Source organism: Hypomesus nipponensis, chromosome 7, assembly GCF_054491055.1.
Source record: "Hypomesus nipponensis isolate SF chromosome 7, ASM5449105v1, whole genome shotgun sequence".
Taxonomy (NCBI): Eukaryota; Metazoa; Chordata; class Actinopteri; order Osmeriformes; family Osmeridae; genus Hypomesus; species Hypomesus nipponensis.
The window spans coordinates 6,187,336-6,204,536 of record NC_140367.1 but is presented as its reverse complement, the minus strand read 5'-3'; the positions used below and the strand labels follow the sequence as shown (position 1 = coordinate 6,204,536).

General features: G+C 49.1%; 2 protein-coding genes across 2 annotated transcripts; both read left to right on the top strand.

Annotated features, from left to right (window-relative positions):
• The first annotated feature begins 280 nt into the window (after nucleotides 1-280).
• Nucleotides 281-12,488, top strand: LOC146276485 (UPF0606 protein KIAA1549). Its single transcript, XM_084702092.1, has 22 exons — nucleotides 281-556; nucleotides 654-896; nucleotides 2,565-3,887; nucleotides 4,194-4,276; nucleotides 4,389-4,557; nucleotides 4,662-4,792; nucleotides 4,893-5,079; nucleotides 5,221-5,280; nucleotides 5,370-5,521; nucleotides 5,687-5,864; nucleotides 6,073-6,257; nucleotides 6,359-6,564; nucleotides 6,653-6,780; nucleotides 7,244-7,258; nucleotides 7,360-7,562; nucleotides 7,658-7,893; nucleotides 8,126-8,273; nucleotides 8,346-8,642; nucleotides 8,817-8,869; nucleotides 9,011-9,144; nucleotides 9,261-9,418; nucleotides 9,542-12,488. Exons 2-22 carry the CDS (start codon nucleotides 764-766, stop codon nucleotides 9,764-9,766), a joined length of 4,404 nt encoding a protein of 1,467 aa, XP_084558218.1. The 5' UTR covers nucleotides 281-556; nucleotides 654-763; the 3' UTR covers nucleotides 9,767-12,488.
• A 539-nt stretch (nucleotides 12,489-13,027) lies between these two features.
• Nucleotides 13,028-16,881, top strand: svopl (SVOP-like). The gene is made up of 16 exons (XM_084701699.1): nucleotides 13,028-13,166; nucleotides 13,688-13,800; nucleotides 13,927-14,018; nucleotides 14,116-14,214; nucleotides 14,333-14,404; nucleotides 14,529-14,653; nucleotides 14,757-14,820; nucleotides 14,919-15,044; nucleotides 15,160-15,288; nucleotides 15,406-15,479; nucleotides 15,600-15,796; nucleotides 15,969-16,080; nucleotides 16,206-16,287; nucleotides 16,404-16,493; nucleotides 16,618-16,731; nucleotides 16,818-16,881. Exons 2-16 carry the CDS (start codon nucleotides 13,689-13,691, stop codon nucleotides 16,827-16,829), a joined length of 1,500 nt encoding a protein of 499 aa, XP_084557825.1. The 5' UTR covers nucleotides 13,028-13,166; nucleotide 13,688; the 3' UTR covers nucleotides 16,830-16,881.
• Nucleotides 16,882-17,201: the final 320 nt, after the last annotated feature.

The window sequence follows — 17,201 nt, the reverse complement described above, 5'->3', positions numbered from 1 at the left end:
TGACGCTTCCGTACCGCCGCATCTCCAGGATGGCAGGTAGGCTTTATTATATCAAATATATCATGTAAAATAGCAATGTGAAAGATTTTGAACGGTGACTAATCATTCAAAACGAATCTCCCAGATGTAGGGTCACTTGGTATATTTACTGTCTTTGATGTCGTTATTTGTGTAGCCTCATTTATGGTTTTTGCTCTATAGTCAGGTCATATGTTCTCATATGCACGCTATGAACTGCTTGCGCTTGCCGCCCTTTTCATCCTTCATACCAAAATGTAGATACAACCAAATCATTTTCAAGCACTCTTAAAATGTTCGTACGCGGCGGATCAATTTTATGTTTAAGTAGCCTATGCTACAGGAATCTTGACCGATATTGTATTGGCAACACTGAAGCAATTACGTATCGTTATTTCATAGTTTTTATATCCCAAAACGTCTAGCACACATCCGCTTTATTCCCAGAATGTGATGGTGAGAAATGTTGGCAGATATAGGCTATTCCCAGTAATGGGGTCAGTCAGCCAGCCGTCAATTTGAGAAGACACAGCCAGCGGTGAGACTAGATGGACGTTAGCGGCCTTTCTGCTTCAGTAGTGTAAAGATAAACTGGATGTTTGTAGCCTATCCACAATCCTCTTATTCTTAAACAGGGCCGTCTAACCGACCAAGATCAGGAAGTTATGGGTACAAACCGGCGGCCCACTGAAGAGAAGAAGGATGGTGTCCCGTGAATGTAAAGGCCTAATGTGACTCGCATGCCATGGAGACTCTGAAACCGGCAAGCGCGGGATCAAGGATGTACCAAAAAACCTCTACGTGCCTGCGCACTACTGTGCTTCTTCTTGCTGCAAGCATGTTGGTTTCCATGGCGACTTCCAGCACACCTGTTGCAGGTAAGTGACGTAAATTAGATCGTTTCTACAGGGTCACTGACAGACAGGGGAGCTAGTCTGCCAGGTATGGATTTGGACCTGGTTAAGGCACTTTCATAACCATACATCCACCTCCTGTTTCTGTCTGTCCCTTTTAATAGGTACAGTAGCAGTCTGTTCTTTTTTCACTCCTCCATTCTTCACTTCTCTGTCTCTGACTCAGGAGTCACGGGCAGATGGAGAGAGAATCTCCACACAGTCATTCCTTATTCAGACTGAGTCTCCTTCACACACCTACACACATTACATGCACACACACACACATATACACACATGGGGAGCCACGGCTATTGAGTGTTAGAAGCCAGAGCTGGTTCTGGGGATGCATCTCAGATTTGATCATTGTGATCAAATGTTGTCATCAACATTGGCATTGACTGAATGTGCTGTGTGCTGCTCGTCTTAGAAGGCCAATCTCAAGTCTGATCTCTCGCTCTTTATCTGTCTCTCACTCTAAATCTGTTCCTCCTCTACATCATTATATGCCTTCTGCCCCTTCCCTTTCACTATCTCTTTCCCACTTACTCTCTCTGTGTCAGTGTAATGAATATATGTGTGTGTGTGTGTGTGCATGTGTGTGTGTGCATGTGTGTGTACCGATCCTGTGTGCTGTTGGCTGGAGTGCCTCAGAGCCTTGTCTCTGGCATACCAATGAGCCCGCCGCCACAAAGCACGTGACGCTGCCGCAAAGCACCGCGTCACCACGGCAACGGCAAAGAGAGCACAATGATGAAAGAGTCGAGGCTAGGAAAAGGATGATGCCGTGTGCTGTAATTTACTGTAGGCTACAGCCTGTGACCGAGAAAGGGGGGTAAATGGAAGGGTGGGGGCGGAGAGAGAAAACAAATTGATGGATGGATAAAGAGAGAACTATTTGAAAAATGGTAGAGGGTGTACTCTGTGTAATTTGTTATAGTCAAGTTATCCCCTCTGGAGTACATCTGTAATTAAACATTGATGTATACGGTATAAGCTTGGCAGTGCCTGTGTTAATACAAAAACACAACCTACAGCATGTAATAATGTTGATTTCAGACATAAAGAATACATTACAGTAGCAGCATTGTTGCCAGATGCATTAAAAAGTGCATCCATGTCATGAATTTGTAAGTAGACTGCTTTTGAAACAGATGCTCCTTTTTAGAAATGTATTTTTCTTTCATGTATGAGTTTTTTGGTCTTTTCTGCTAAAGGCGTAGAATTGAGTAACAAACATGTTTGTGGAAAAAATATTTGGCATGTCTGTGATCACTCTTGTGTGCCCATTGTTCTGCCTACGGAGATCAGCCTTATCTACATTACATGTACATTTAGTCATTTAGCAGACGCTCTTATCCAGAGCGACTTACAGTAAGTACAGGGACATACCCCCGAGGCAAGTAGAGTGAAGTGCCTTGCCCAAGGACACAACGTCATTTGGCACAGCCAGGAATCGAACCAACAACCTTCTGATTAATAGCCCAACTCCCTATCCGCTCAGCCATCTGACCCCCCCCCCCCCCCCTCCATCTAGGTCTCTATAGTCAGCAGGGGTGCAGCAGAGCCTGCAGCTTTCATACTGTACATTCACACCACACCCACTCACACACACACTGTGTGACCATGGTTCTGTGTCTGCTCTCTCCGCAGGTGGGGTGGGCACCAACAGGACGGCACAGCCTTCATCACATCTACCTTCTTCTAGACGTCCACGAGCTGGCCGCCCTGAAGAGGCCGGGTACCATGGTAACGACGGTGTAGGGTCCGCGGACGAGTCGGACTCAGGTGCTCAGGGCATCCACCTCCTCTTGAGACCCCCTGACCTTCTGTCCCCCAGCCACCCCCCTCCCCTTCCCCCGCACGCCCAGCCCACCCTCACGCCTCCCCCGCCCTGGGACCACTCCCCCTCCCTGGAGGAGTCCTGGGGTTCTGGGGACTACCTGGAAACCCTGTCCTTCATGGTCCCCGACGGGGAGGAGTCGGCTCTGGCCACGCCCCTACCCAGCCACAACTATGACCTCGACGACGGGGTTTCTTACGACACCTCCTTTCCTTCTCGACCCACCCTCCCGCTCTCCTCGCTCTTCCCATCCTCCTCCGTCCCCACAACCCCCCTGCGGGGCGGTCTCCCCACCCGCCCAGCCCAGCCCGACCCGTCCTGGGATGAAGAGGACTATGACCTGGAGGACATGCTGCCCCTGGAGCCCACAGAGCTGCTGTTGCCTGACATGAACAGTCTAGAGTACTACACCAACCTCCTGGCCCGTGAGAGAGAGGAGGAGAGGCACAGAGAGCTGGAACGAGAGAGAGAAAGACACAGAGACAGAGGTAGAGAACCTATGCCTCCAGACTTGGACACTGTAAACCAGACCACCTCTAAACCTGCTATCAGGCCCACTGCCACTACCACACACACACACTCTCATACCCACACACACGGCCATCCCTCTCCATCCTCCCCTGGCTCCCACCCCACTCCAGGCCAGGAGCCCAAGCAGCCCTCAGTCCCCTCAGTAGGGCCCACCCCTCCTCTGGACCTCTCTCCCACCCTCTATCGGGGGCCAGGTATCCCCACTCCTACTGATAGGTCTGCCACTAAAGGGCCTGCCCAGCCCTCTGCCCCAAGGCCCAGAGACCATCCATCTACCCCGGGGAAACACACCCCACGTCCCCCCTCCAACACCACCAGTAAGGTCCCCCCACGGCCCCCCACTTGGCCTGATGCCCCCGGGAGACCGCCAGGCCGGGACTTTGGGGAGAGAGGAGCCATCACGGTCAAGACCCCGCCTGTAACCAGGGCTCCCAGCACCCGGCCCACGACCACCAAGGCAACAACTACCACAACTGTTTCCACCACAACTCTAAGTCTGACCAGGACCCCAGCAGTGTCCACCCCTCGAGTGGTGCTGACCCCACCTGGAAGACAGTACCTGTGCAATGTCACCAAGCCAGAGATGTACCTGGTCAGAGTGGGTAAGATGGCACCACAAGATCTTACCTTTACCAAATCTTTTCTTTGTACTTTAATATATAGTCCCTCAGTTTAACTTGAGTTTTCACGATTTATGATCTCATTCAAATTTAAGATAGACAAAATCTAAAATTAGCATCTTAGCATGGAAGTTGTTACAGAACCCAGTTTTTACCCAGAGTACTTCTTCTGAAGGATAGGTTCATTTTTTTTGCTTGGACCTGTACATCTTATATTCTTGCAATCTATTTAAAGTCTGGGTCAACACAAGTAAAGTTGTTGATAAACCTAATCTGTCTTTCTTGTAGTCATGCCCAAAGGCTCCACTGTAGGGTTTGGCCAGGTGAGAGACATCTTAAAGAGAGAGTTCAACCGCTCAGTGGAGCTACAGGTACACACTCCTCAACAATACACAGCCCTTCACATGGCCAACATGCTGACCTCTTAATAGGGCTCAAAGACAACCACTCTACCTCCACCTCTCCTTCTCCTCTCTCCACCAGTTCCTGAGAACTCCGTCCAGTTTTGCCTTTCGTGCCGTGGCGGGGCCTATCATTTTCACCGCCATGTCCGTCATCAACGCTCTGCGCCAATCATCTCGCAGCTCCTCCCCCATTCCTGCAATTTCTCCCCTTTACACTGTACCAGACTACAAATACCAGATCCACTCAGGTAGGAACCATCTGTGTGTGTTTGTGTCCAGTTAAATCATATGTAGCTGTCCATGCCATAATGGAATGTTTGTGTGTGTGTTTGTGTTTGGTTGGATGTTGCAGTGCTGCAGTTTGTGCCCAGCCACGTGGATGTGCGTGTGTGCAATTTCAGTGAGCGTGTGGAGAGAGGACTCCTGATGGCCTACACAGAGACAAGGAGGCGCTCTCATGAGCTGGGCAACGTCACCGTGCAGGTGAACACACGGAGTACCAACGCTTCCTACGCGTCGCCCTTATCATAGAACTGTCACAGGATCTGACGCGTGTCTGTTTGTGTGTGTGTGTGCGCTACAGCTCCTTAACATCACCATGGGAGTGGTCAAGCCAGTGGGTGAGCAGAAGGTTCCAGTGGACATCACCTTTACTGTGCGTGACGGGCGGGGCTACCTGCTGGGGTCGGAGGTCAGTGACCATTTGAGGAAGCTCAGCATGGTGGAGTTCAGCTTCTACCTGGGTTTCCCGGCGCTGCAGATTGCTGAACGTAAGCCGCACACTCCCTCAAAATGAACGCACGCTGAAACAGACTGTAATAACCCAGTGAAGTGTGTCACTTAGTCTGTCTCACTCTCTTCTTCTCCAACTGTGTGTGTGTGTATGTGTGTGTGTGTCTATCTGGCTGTAGCATTCCACTACCCGGAGCTAAACACCTCTCACCATCTACGCTCCACCTGGGTTCGCACAGGTGAGACCTCTTCCTCCACCCTTTGGCTGCAGCCCAGAAGGAGTGGGCGGGAGGGGAAGCTGAAGGATTTTGATGTGCGTTTATTTTAGTGCTACTGGGCGTGCAGGAGCAGATGGTTACCGAGAGGAGCTTCAAAGCTCGTGTGGAGAGACGCCTGGCACTGCTGCTGGAGGAAGGGCTGGGGGAGGGGATCAGACGGCGCTGGAAGAGAGCTACCACAGTGGGCAACAACAGCATCCAGGTCGACACGCACACACGCGGCCTCACTCTCACACACACACTGCAGGAATACGCTTGTATCACATCCCTTACAGATCTGATGCACTTTAGTTAGACGCTTTGGATTAAAAGCATCTGCTGAAGGAGTGTGATGGCAGCGCTCGTCGTGCTCTGATGTGGTCCCCAGGTGGTGCGCGTGGCCCGGCTGTCTGGGCAGGAGCGCCCCCTGGAGGTGTTGTACTTCGTGGAGGGGCCTGGGGGAGAGAGGCTGCCCGCTGATATCACAGCTGCCACCCTGAACCGCCTCGACCTCCAGAGAGCTGCCATCGTACTGGGCCACCGTGTGCAGAGACCCCTGGCCCAGCGTGAGTGTCTGTGCTGGATAAGGACTGTGTGTGTGGGAGGGTGTTTAACGTCATGTGATGGTCACGTGACGTATACGATGAATATGTGCAGGACATTTACATATTTGTGTTTAGGTCATTTATAGGCCATGTTTACTGTATGTCTGCTCAAGTGACTTGCCGCTTTGAACTGAATTGCTCCTAATCCTGATGTGTGTGTGTGTTGCAGCTGTGGAGACCATCACCGTGCCGCCCTCTGAGACCCAGAGCAGCAGTGTCTGGCTGATCGTGGGGGTGGTGGTGCCTGTGCTGCTGGCCATCTTCATCATCATCATCCTCTACTGGAAGCTGTGTGGCTCAGAGAAGCTAGAGTTTCAGCCTGACGCCATAAACACCATCCAGCAAAGACAAAAGGTCAGGGGGAACTGAGACACACACAAACACACACACACACACACAGATGTACACACGTACGGACACATGTACGTGTCATTGATGCTAAAGTCTCTCTCCAGCTACAGGCTCCCAGTGTAAAAGGCTTTGACTTTGCCAAGCTGCATCTGGGCCAGCACAGTAAGGATGACATCATGGTCATCCAGGAGCCGGGAGCCCTCCCGGCACCCATCAAAGAGGTCACGCCCTCTGAGGGCGGGGACTTGAACACGCCCAAATCCAAGGGCTCCTCCACCAAGGCGGGCCGCCCCAGTCGTCGTAGAGGGAGGTTAGTCAAACACGCTCAAGGTACACACACTCAAATACATTTACACAATGAAGCATACCTATGTCTGTTCTTCTCTGTGATTGGTCAGGCTCTCGCCGTCAGATGGAGATTCGTTAGGCAGTGACCAATCGAGTGGTAGGGAGTCGGCGGAGGAGAGTACAAGGCCTGTGGCCACACCCAGTGAGGCCAAACAGCACAGGAAGACACCCAAAAATGGTATGAAAAACCAGCCTCTGTCTTTGCAGTGACTGTGCTAAAATGCAAATGATAAGATTGCGAAAAGGTAGAGTAAGTCAGGTGAGAGAGTGTGTCTGTGTGTGTGTGTGTGTGTGTGTGTGTGTTTGTGCGTGTGTGTGTGTGAGAGAGAAAGGTGCGTGTGTCCATCCTCGAGTGGGCTGTCTGCTGACTGGGCAGGAGAACAGCTGATTAAAGGAGCTGCATCTAAGAGAGAACAGAGAGAGAGATGGAAGAGAGAGACCGCAGGATGGATTGGCAGAGGGAGACCACAACAGAGTAGAGGAGTGGGGGAGGTGGAGACACGGTTTAGAGTGGGAGAGACAGCATATGGAGACAAAGTCTATTCTCAGAAAAAATGCCTGTCAAATTTTGCCAAGCAATCAATTATGATTTATTTAATCTACTTTCTCTTCACTCTCCATCCATCGCATCTCTTTTACAGGGAGGAACAAAATGGGTAAGACATCTTTCAACACAATTTTAGCCAGCATGTGATTCCTGCCTTCTGGTTACTGTGATTTACCTTCCACCCCCGCCTCCACCTCCTCTCTCCCCCAGTCCCCCCCTCTGGCAGCGGGCCAGACGAGCTGCTCTCCTCCTCCTCCATCTTTGACCACGTGGACCGTCTGTCTCGCGGTTCGTCCGACGGCCACAAGCGCCAAGCCAACAAGGTCCAGCTCATCGCCATGCAGCCTCGGCCCAGCCCCCCGCAACACACACAGTCTCAAAGCCCCTCCCTCACAGAGCGAGTCAGCACAGAGGTGAGGATACACACACACACACACTGCCCTTAGTCACAGAGACACGCATACAGTATTCACATCATGATATCTACTGTGTGTGTGTGTGTGTGCAGGTCGCCCTGAGGCACAAGTCTGAGATTGAACACCACAGGAACAAGCTGCGTCAGCGGGCTAAGAGGCGGGGCCAGTGTGAGTTCCCTTCTATGGACGACATCCTGGATGCCTTTGGGGACGGCGAGGAACATGGGGGGCCGGTGCAGCGTCTCTACAGCTCCGCCCACGACCACATGGACTGCATCCTGCAGGCCGACTCCCCCTCACCGCCCACCCCCTCCGACTCCAGGAGGAGGTGAGGAGTCGTCCCAGATCACATGGTCACTTTAAACCCCCACAGCTCCCCATTACCCTCCCAACCGTGACCCTTACCACCCTATTGGGCCAGGCTTTTTGGTTTTTATGGTATATGTACAGCCATGAAGATTATTATTGATATTATAGATATTACTGTGTGATCGCAGACCGAGGATAGACTACAGCCCACTATGTAACCCACCCTTACCTGTGTTGCTCTGCTCTGCCAGGGGGAGGCGCTCTCCTCGAGGGCGAAGGAGCCAACGGGGGAACGGCAGTCTCCCTGACACAGACAGACTGACAGACAGAGATGGTCTGCTGTCTGACCACACCGCCACCTACAGGAAATACCCAGGACTTAACAATGTGGCCTACATGGTAAGACACACACGTATGGGCAGCGGTCATGTCCCCAAAGACACACACACTAACTCCTTTTCTCTCATTCAGTCGGATCCAGACCTCCCCCCAGACCACGGAAGCCCCTCCCCTAACGATGAGGTGTTTGACTCCGCCCCTCCGCCCCCTCCCTACGTGCCGCCCCAGCCCTCCATCGAGGAGGCGCGGCAGCAGATGCACTCCCTATTGGACGACGCATTCGCCCTGGTGTCACCGTCCTCCCAGGGCAGTGCCGGGGTCACAGGGGTCAGCCCTGCCCTGCCAAGCCCCTCCCCTCAGAACCGCTCGGCACGACAGTGGGGCTCCTCCTCCTACCCAGCGGTCCCCACTCACAGCCCCTTCTCTGCGGTGAGTCTGACGCTGGGGGACACTGTCAACCCAGTTGTTGTTGTTCCTCCATCCACGCCACTATGAACACGCACAAGCGGAAAGATAGTATTCTTAAATCTAATTTGAATGCTTTAAAGGAGAGGAGAGTCTTTTGGGACTGATCTTTTCCTTCCTCTTTCCTTGTCTCTTCAGAGATATGCTGAGTTAGGGATGTCTCCATCGTCAGTCCAAGGCCTGCTGCACAGGTGAGGACCAACACAAGAACGTCATGCTGGGCGGATTTTCATTCGCTGTTTTGTAAAGTGCTCAAAGGAGGTTTTGTCAGATCTTCTGGTGCCATCTTATCCTGACCAGGTACATCTTGTGTTTGTGTGTGTGTGTTGCAGCCAGGGCCTAGGCTCCGGGGGATACATTACTGCTGGAGAGCAACAACTGCCTCAGGAGTCTGTGTATTCCAACAGGGGGCAGTATGACGACCCGCCCTCCTCCTCCAGGCCACGTCCTGTAGGAGGCAGCACAGGTAAAGCACACTGCATGTGTGTGTGTGTGTGTGTGTGTGTGTACACTATCTGTTGCAGGATCTTATCAATGATTGTATTGATATATTGATCATGTATGGACGTGTGTGTCCTCCAGGAGCCCAGCTGCACCACCTGACACAGGTGGGTCTGTCGAGCCGGATCAGTGCGTATCCCGGGGTGGGCCGCAGCGTGTCTGGGCCCACGGGCTCCAGCTGGAACCAGCAACACTCAGACCAGGACCTCTCCAGACCAGGAGCCAGCAGCAGGGAGAGTGTGAGTCCACCGCATGGGGCCTGGACACACCGTGTGGGGCCGCAAACACAAAGGCTGAAATGTGAACGGCTGAAGATTTATGACAACCTTCCTGTCTTTCTTTCTTTCTTTCTCTCTGTCCAGGTGCTGTCGTTCCCTGAGTTCACTTCCTCCTCCGTGTTCCAAATGCCCAGTTCGTCGTTGCGGGACCCCTCAGCTCCTCCACTGCACCTAGCCCCGCCCACACCAGAGTACCCCCCTGACGACGCCTCCCCCTCAGCCCATAGCTCCGCCTCTCTCATCAAGGCCATTAGAGAGGAGCTCCGTAGACTGGCCCAGAAACAAGTACCAGTCACCAGTTATCCCTAAATTGGTCTGGGTCAATGGGAACCAGGACCTTTAGAACTGGTCGGAATCACAGCAACACCCAAACTGTCATGGTCAGTTGGACCAACAACAGGTCTGGACTGGTCTGAACCGCAATGCCCAATCTAGTCTGGACTCCAATCGGAACAAATCTTGATTGTCTCTGAAACAGACACCATTTCTCCTCTCTTAAGATGTGGTACTTAAACAGGGTTCTCTTCACTTTCAGCCACTGTTCTTCATTGCACACCTCAGTTTGTCACTGAACAGAGTTTGGTTTCTTCAGAATCATTCAAGTGCTTCCTGTGGAGGGGCAACCTCCCCTCCTGACCTCCCATGGTGCTAAACGCCAGCCTCATGTCTCCTGTCATTAACCACGCATTGCCTTCAGCACATGGTCATCAGCCCTGTTGGTGAGGTCTCCATTCATCAGCCATATTGGTAAGGTCATGCACTGTCGAAAGAATATTTTGTCTTGGGCATGGGGGACTTGAATACAGTATACATACAGAGGAAGAAATATATAAGTATAAAATCTATATGAAAAGATATATAAATCCAATGAGCACAATATAAATGTGAATTACTAATGGAGTATTGAAATGTTTTTTATTTTCCTTGCTATGAAAGTACACTTAAAAAACTTTATTTTGAACAAAAAAAACTGACCAAAATACAGTTTGGGCTTGATATGGTTGTATTCTTATAATTGTGTTTGCGCTCGCTCTTGCGTTGGAGCTGGCAATATTGTTTCTCTCGCTTGGGGGACAATGCTTAGCATAGCTGCTTGCTCCTGTGTTTGTGTTAATGTTAACAAAGAAAAAGAGAAATTATAATATATATATATATATATATATAAATATATTGTCATTTAGAGTTCATCACTCTGACTCATGTAAATGGCTATCCGTTCTTTGGGGTCAACTAGTTTAATCCACCACCATTGTGTAGCGTCCACCAATGACATCAGCGCTCCCTCCACATGAAGGCTGTCAGAGGCAAGTTCTTTAGAGGGTCAGGTTGAATATTAAGATTTCAAGATGGTTGTCAGCAACTGAGTGTTCTGCTGTCAGGAAGAGCTTCATAACCGAACAAGCTTTTCAACCGGTGCAAATACCTATGAATTTTACATTTTCTTTTTAAATTGATGCATGTTGTTGTATGCAAGGTGTGGCAACTTCCAAAACCTTGCCTCACTTGACAATTAGTGTTATTCTGTGAGGATTACACAGTTTTATGCTGCTTTCTATTCTCTTGAATAGCTTCCTCTCCTCATCCACTGAGAAGAGGAGACGATGAAAAGAAGTCATTCAAACAAACAGGTTGTTGATTCTAAAATGTGCTTTGTCTCCATCTGCTGGCCACATGGATGGCTGCATGGCTGGTTGTTAGTATTGCTCATTGGCTGTTTTCACTGTTGTGTTATTGTAATGGCTTAGGTCTGGTGGTGGTGGTGGTGAGTAATGTATGGGTTTGCGGAAGAGAGAGAAGGTTTGCCCGTCCCTGCTCTTTGCTCTTTCTTCAGCATGTTGTCTAAGTTCGAGGCTTTAGCTAATAGTGATGTGCCAGTCAATGTTGTCCTCAGGCATGCTGCAAAAAACATGTGTTTAAACAAAGTGAAGTGTCATGACACATGTAGGGTAAAGAGTGAGCAAAGAGTTAGTAGTGTAACAGTGCCATTTAAACATGATCCATCCAAGCACATATGAGTACATTGTGAATATCAAGCAGTAGAAAAGACATAGCATACAGTAGGCTGTAAGGGTCATTGTTTCTCTTGTTTTTCATTCCCAAATGATATTTTTGAATCTAAATGAAAATGGATATTATAATATATAAATTTAAAATTAAAGTGGATCATATAATGTATTTAAAAAAAACATAAATGACAATTTTATCTGTGTTTGCAAAATGGATGTTGGGTAAAAGATTCCTCCAGGAGAGAGGCCAACACACTCCAATCCTGAGCCAGAAGTCCTCATCTGATGGGATTATTACCTTCCTGATTGGACTCTGCACCTGTCAATCAGACAGTAAACCATGCCAGTGGAGTCACAGGTGGGACTGTGCAGAATCACGTGGTGCTATTGCTATAATGGATCTCCTTTCCTTCTGTATGAGGGAGGCAATGGACTATACAATGGCTGTTCTGTATTCAACAGCATCTCACACCCAACAGACACTGGGGCTCACCTACAGGACAAGCACACACACACACTGCCATCCATTGAAAATACACACCCTCCAGATAAACAGTATTTCCTGTTTGAAGAAGACAGGCTTCGCATTTTTCTTCAAACATTGGGCTTGAAGCAGTTGCAGGCTTCAGCATTTCCTGAATGTTTCATAGATCTCTGTTTTCTAGACATGCTTTCATAGTTCTGTGTTTTTTAGATCTGTGAGCCTCCCTGAGCAATTGGGTTGTCCGGCCTCTCAGTCCCGTGCTGGTCTTAAACCAGGGTTTTCACAGAAAACGTGTGTGTGTGTTTTCTCCTGTGATATCACCTTCCTATTAATATCCTGTTTCTCCAGAGGATAAATGTTATTGTTCACTTCTGAGAGAGGGCCAGTAGGCCCCACCCAGGGCTGTTTACAAGAGCAGCCACACAGGTGTGTTAATGACCCTCCCATTGTCTGACATAAACCCTCCTGACTACACCCTACTGTTTCTATCTCCCTGTCTTCCTCTTTCTTTTTCCCCTTCCTTCCCCACCCTCTATCGGTGAGCTGCATCCCTTTGGTATGTAGAATCTGGATGATGTTTAACAAACATTAAAGAATTGTGTCAAAACCCAAGACAGTGTCTAATAACTTGTAATTAAATGTCTGATGTTAATGGGAAATGCATTTTGGATTACAGCAACAGTGGAGTCGCTGATGGGTAAATTCTGCAGAGGTCTCGGTTACAGACCGTGGCTCCATGACTAACTTTCGGCAGTAGTAATGGGCTAAGCCCTTACTGTTTATTTTTGCTTTATCTCTCAATATAATGGTCAACCTAAGCCACACATTCTGCTTTTCCCTCTGTAGAATCTTTGTATTCTGCTTCTCCCCCCTCACCAGCAATAGTCGAATAATACAAATCTCGCATTCTCTCCCGCAAACATAACAGACAATTGACATAGTCTACAGTTAAATTGAGCTGTTGCGGGTGGTGTGAATGATCCTCGAAGGTCAGTAGGTCCGTTGAAAGGTTGTTAGGCGGGTTTCTCGTATGACACTTGTGACGATGTCACTTCCTGATACACCTGTTTCAATGTGCCAGGGGAGCACTATTGAAGTGACTTCTGTACAACAACAATCCAGCCATGAATCACACAAAATAAAGAGACATAAAGAATGCATACATATTGTCAACGACGGACATACCAACCAGTGAGAAAGAACATATTTCCATAGCAAGGTAAGAGTCATTTTGTGAAAGTATTCGGCTTTACTTGCTCAGTTGAGAAAAAACTTGCCGATTTATACAGGCTACCTTTGGGTCATGCGTGTGAACGAAGTCGAGAAGAATTTGGTTTATGTTTAGTACTATAGAATGACTTTAACCATATATATCTAAAGTTTAAAGTTACTCTGATATTACAAAGCGTTGTAAATGAGAGAACCAACTTGTTTATCTGTCGGGACCAGCGAGCCATTGGTAGTCTACGGACAACCATCAATTACCATTACAAAGTGGACGTCTGACAGAGGAAAAAGAAAATCAAAATCAACATTATTTATGCAGCTTAATTTATTTTTACAATTCCAGAATTCACTTTGTATATTGTTTGTATATCCTCCAGGGGCGATTCTAGGATCAGACCTTTAGGGGTGCTCAGCCCCCAATGAGAATGTGACATGAATACAGTTCTTTGCAAAACTCCATGCTTTTAATGATGGCAGTGCCATCATTAATGTTTTTTCATTTGGATGTTGCAGTATGGGTAGCTTAAGCAGACGGTCCTCAAAGACCCAGCTGGTCAGTGCCATTGAGCTTCAGCATGTGGAGGTGGAGGATAACCCAACCTTCAAGCCCAACATCAAGGTCAATGGTAAGACGCTTTAAAAATCGTATTTGGAAAAAGAAAAAGTAAAGCAGGAAGTCTTCAAGTGTAGTATGTAGTATGCACTGTGTGTTCAGGTGGGGATACACTGGTCTGTCGTCTTGTGTTCCTCAGGACTCCAGACATACAGTGTGGAGGATGCAGTGGAGACCATAGGCTTTGGTCGCTTCCACGTTCTGCTGTTTCTCATCATGGGCAGTGCCACAGTGAGTGCGTCTATGTCTGTCAGTTTTTCATTTGTGACAGACAGTGCACGCGCATCACAAATGAGTCAGATACATGGTGTGTGTGCGTGTGCTGTAGATACTGGAGGCTATGGAGATCATGTTGTTGGCTGTGGTGTCTCCTGAGATCCGCTGCGAGTGGAAACTGAAGGATTGGCAGGTGGCTCTGGTCTCTACGGTAAGAAGGTCTACCAATGAACATCAAGCTTAATAATGAATATGACATGATGCCTGCCTTACCTCTCACACCTCTGCCTCTCTATCTCTTTCTTTCTTTCTCTCTCTTTCTCTGCCAGATGGTGTTTCTAGGATTCATGGTGTGTGGTGTGCTTAGTGGATATGTGGCTGACCGATATGGACGCTGGAAGGTTTGTCTTTCATATGTCCCAGTAGTTCATAGAGTTATGGCCAAGAGAGGGGAGGTATTTGAATGTATTAATTTCTCTGTGTTTGACACTGTCAGTAATCAGGGGGGGATTGTGTTCTGTGTAGGTGGTGTTTGGGGGCTTTCTGTGGAGTTCTTACTTCTCCTTACTCACCTCGTTCGCTCCCTCCTACGGCTGGTTCATCTTCCTGCGGGTCATGGTGGGCTGTGGTGTGGCTGGGGTCTCCCAGGGGTGAGACACACACGTACACACACACACTCAACTAATACATTTATCTATACATACACAAACAAACAAACCATACATATTACTCAAATCAATCTCTCCATTTTAGGTTTGTCTTAAAAACAGAGTTCATTCCTGCCAAGTACAGATCCTCCCTGCTCCCACTGGCCTCCGTGAGTCCTCATTGACCTGTCACCAACTCCGCCCTCCTCAGCATTGTCATCGTTATTATCATGACAGTCACAGCTCTCGGGCTCTTGTTCACCCACAGATCTTCTGGATGTTAGGCTCCATGCTCATCATTGTCCTGGGGATGACTGTGGTCCCCACGCTGGGCTGGCGCTGGATGATCCGACTCTCTGTCACCCCCAGCGTCTTCCTCCTCCTACTCTTCCGGGTGACCAGCCTCCCCACTCTCGTCTTTTCGAATACTGTGAACTCCCTATCAGCGGTTTCTTCCACTCGCTGTTGTCATATTGTTAAGTGTGGTGTTTTCCCCTCTCGGTGTGTAGTATATCCCGGAGTCTGCCCGCTACAACGTGTCCGCGGGGAACGTGAAGGCCGCTGTGGAGACCCTTCAGCGCATCGCCAAGATGAACCGAGCCTCCTTACCACCGGGCGTGCTGGTGGAACCTCTGGTGGTGAGGAGAGAGAGGGGAGGACAGGGGGAGAGTCCGAGAGATACATGAAGGGAGAGGGGGGGAAGGAAGAGAGAGAGACAGGTGTTGGAATAACCCTGTGTTTTGCGTGTGTTTCAGAAAGAGAGAGGCAGTTGGCGCATTCTGGTCGGCCCAATATACAGGAGGACCTCACTGCTGCTTTGGTTCTCATGGTAACACCCTGTTCCTCCACCTTCCCCATCCTCCTCCAGGCAAACAGAATGTCACAACATGGTTCCACGCCTGACCTCATTTGCTTGTTTTGGTATTTGTGTGTGTCCGTCCACCCCCAGGTTTGTGGCGTCCTTCTCTTACTACGGCTCGGTGCTGAGCAGCTCTGAGCTGCTGGAGAAGAACCTGCTGTGTGTAACAGACGCCTCGGCAGATCACCAGGTCAAGCACCGCCTGCAGGGGGAGCTGTGCTACTGCGTCTCTTTTGCCCAATCGGATTACCAGACCCTCCTCATCAGCTGCCTGGGCGAGATCGCTCGTGAGTGAGGGGAAATGGCAGGGCGTGTGTGTGTGTGTTGTGAAGAGGAGCTGCACATCTGTATTTAGGTTTATTTGATTCCATTTCTTATTTGTCTAATCTGTACTTTTAACCCTAAACCCTGTTTCCCTCTCTCTTCCTAACCCCCCTTCCCCTCCCTCTGCCCCTCCAGTCATCCCTCTGAACATCATGATGTTGCATCTGTTTGGGCGCAAGATCTGCATGGTGGTGTTGCTGCTGCTAGCGGCCATGCTCTTCATGCTGGTCAACGTCTGCACCACCATGTACGCCATTCACACCGGACACGCCCCCTTCGCTGAATCCATGTCGTCGTCATTGTTAAGGCATCCTTCCCCAGTCTGTTCATTTGAGCCTTCTAGATCTGATTCTTTTCTCCGTCTCTCTCCAGGGTTGGATTCACCGTTCTGTTGTTCTTGCTCAGGTCTCTTGTCTCTATGAATTTCAACGTGGTTTATATTTACACTGCCGAGGTGTGTGGGTTATTTTTGTATTTTCTTCTACTTGCAGTACATCATCAAATATTGTGTCAGGAGTGTGTGTATGTATTTAGTACACATCTCCCTCCCTCTCTCCCCCCCCCCCCCAGGTGTACCCCACAGCAGCTCGCTCTCTGGGGATGGGCTTCTGCACCTCTTTCAGTCGTATAGGTGGGATGATCGCCCCCTTCATCGCACAGGTATGTGGGCTGTGTGTGTCTGTTCTGGGGTGTGTTTAGTGAGATCATCACCAGGCTCTGTGTCATGTGTGGTTTGTGTCTTGTCATTTGGTCATCGTTAGAGGTGTGTGTGTGTGTGTTGCAGGTACTGATGTCAGAGTCAGTGATGTTGGCCCTGTTACCTTTTGCTATCGCTTGTGTCCTGTGTGGCATTGGAGCATTTTTACTGCCCATAGAGACTAAGGGAAGAGCACTTTTGGTGAGATGGTCATCCGCCCCACACTGTCCTAATCATTCTGTGGCTCATTTCTTGACTTAATCATCTTCTTTTCTTCTCTTTCACAGCAAGAATCCTGATTTCGAATAAAACTTTGTACATTTTATACACATAAAAACTATTTAAAAAAAGCACATGTGTGTGTGTGTCTTGATTAATTGGAGAATGAATGGGATCAAAATGCCCTTAAAATGCAGTCTCACTTTTCACCACTGGGTGGCACCCTTTCGTGTCAGGTACAGGGGGACAAGCTCCCGATGACATCACTAAAATCTATGGCTTAGTGTGAGCTTCAACTCATCCAGGCTGAGGGAAGGTGGTGGACATATTGTCTGGATGGGGTGATGTGATGTGTTAGCCCGGCCAGTGTGGATTATTGGGAGTTAGGATGTGTATCATGTGTGTTACCTAAAGGGAAGGGTTATGTGTTTAGTGAGGGTGGGATGGGATAA

What these genes read in the sequence shown, in the direction of transcription:
- LOC146276485 (XM_084702092.1), top strand. Translation starts at nt 764, where the DNA reads ATGGAGACTCTGAAACCGGCAAGCGCGGGATCAAGGATGTACCAAAAA. An exon ending in CAAATACCAGATCCACTCAG is followed by an intron (nt 4,558 to 4,661) that starts GTAGGAACCATC and finishes TGGATGTTGCAG; the next exon opens with TGCTGCAGTTTGTGCCCAGC. An exon ending in TTAACAATGTGGCCTACATG is followed by an intron (nt 8,274 to 8,345) that starts GTAAGACACACA and finishes TCTCTCATTCAG; the next exon opens with TCGGATCCAGACCTCCCCCC.
- svopl (XM_084701699.1), top strand. Translation starts at nt 13,689, where the DNA reads ATGGGTAGCTTAAGCAGACGGTCCTCAAAGACCCAGCTGGTCAGTGCC. An exon ending in CCCTGCTCCCACTGGCCTCC is followed by an intron (nt 14,821 to 14,918) that starts GTGAGTCCTCAT and finishes GTTCACCCACAG; the next exon opens with ATCTTCTGGATGTTAGGCTC. An exon ending in TTTATATTTACACTGCCGAG is followed by an intron (nt 16,288 to 16,403) that starts GTGTGTGGGTTA and finishes CCCCCCCCCCAG; the next exon opens with GTGTACCCCACAGCAGCTCG.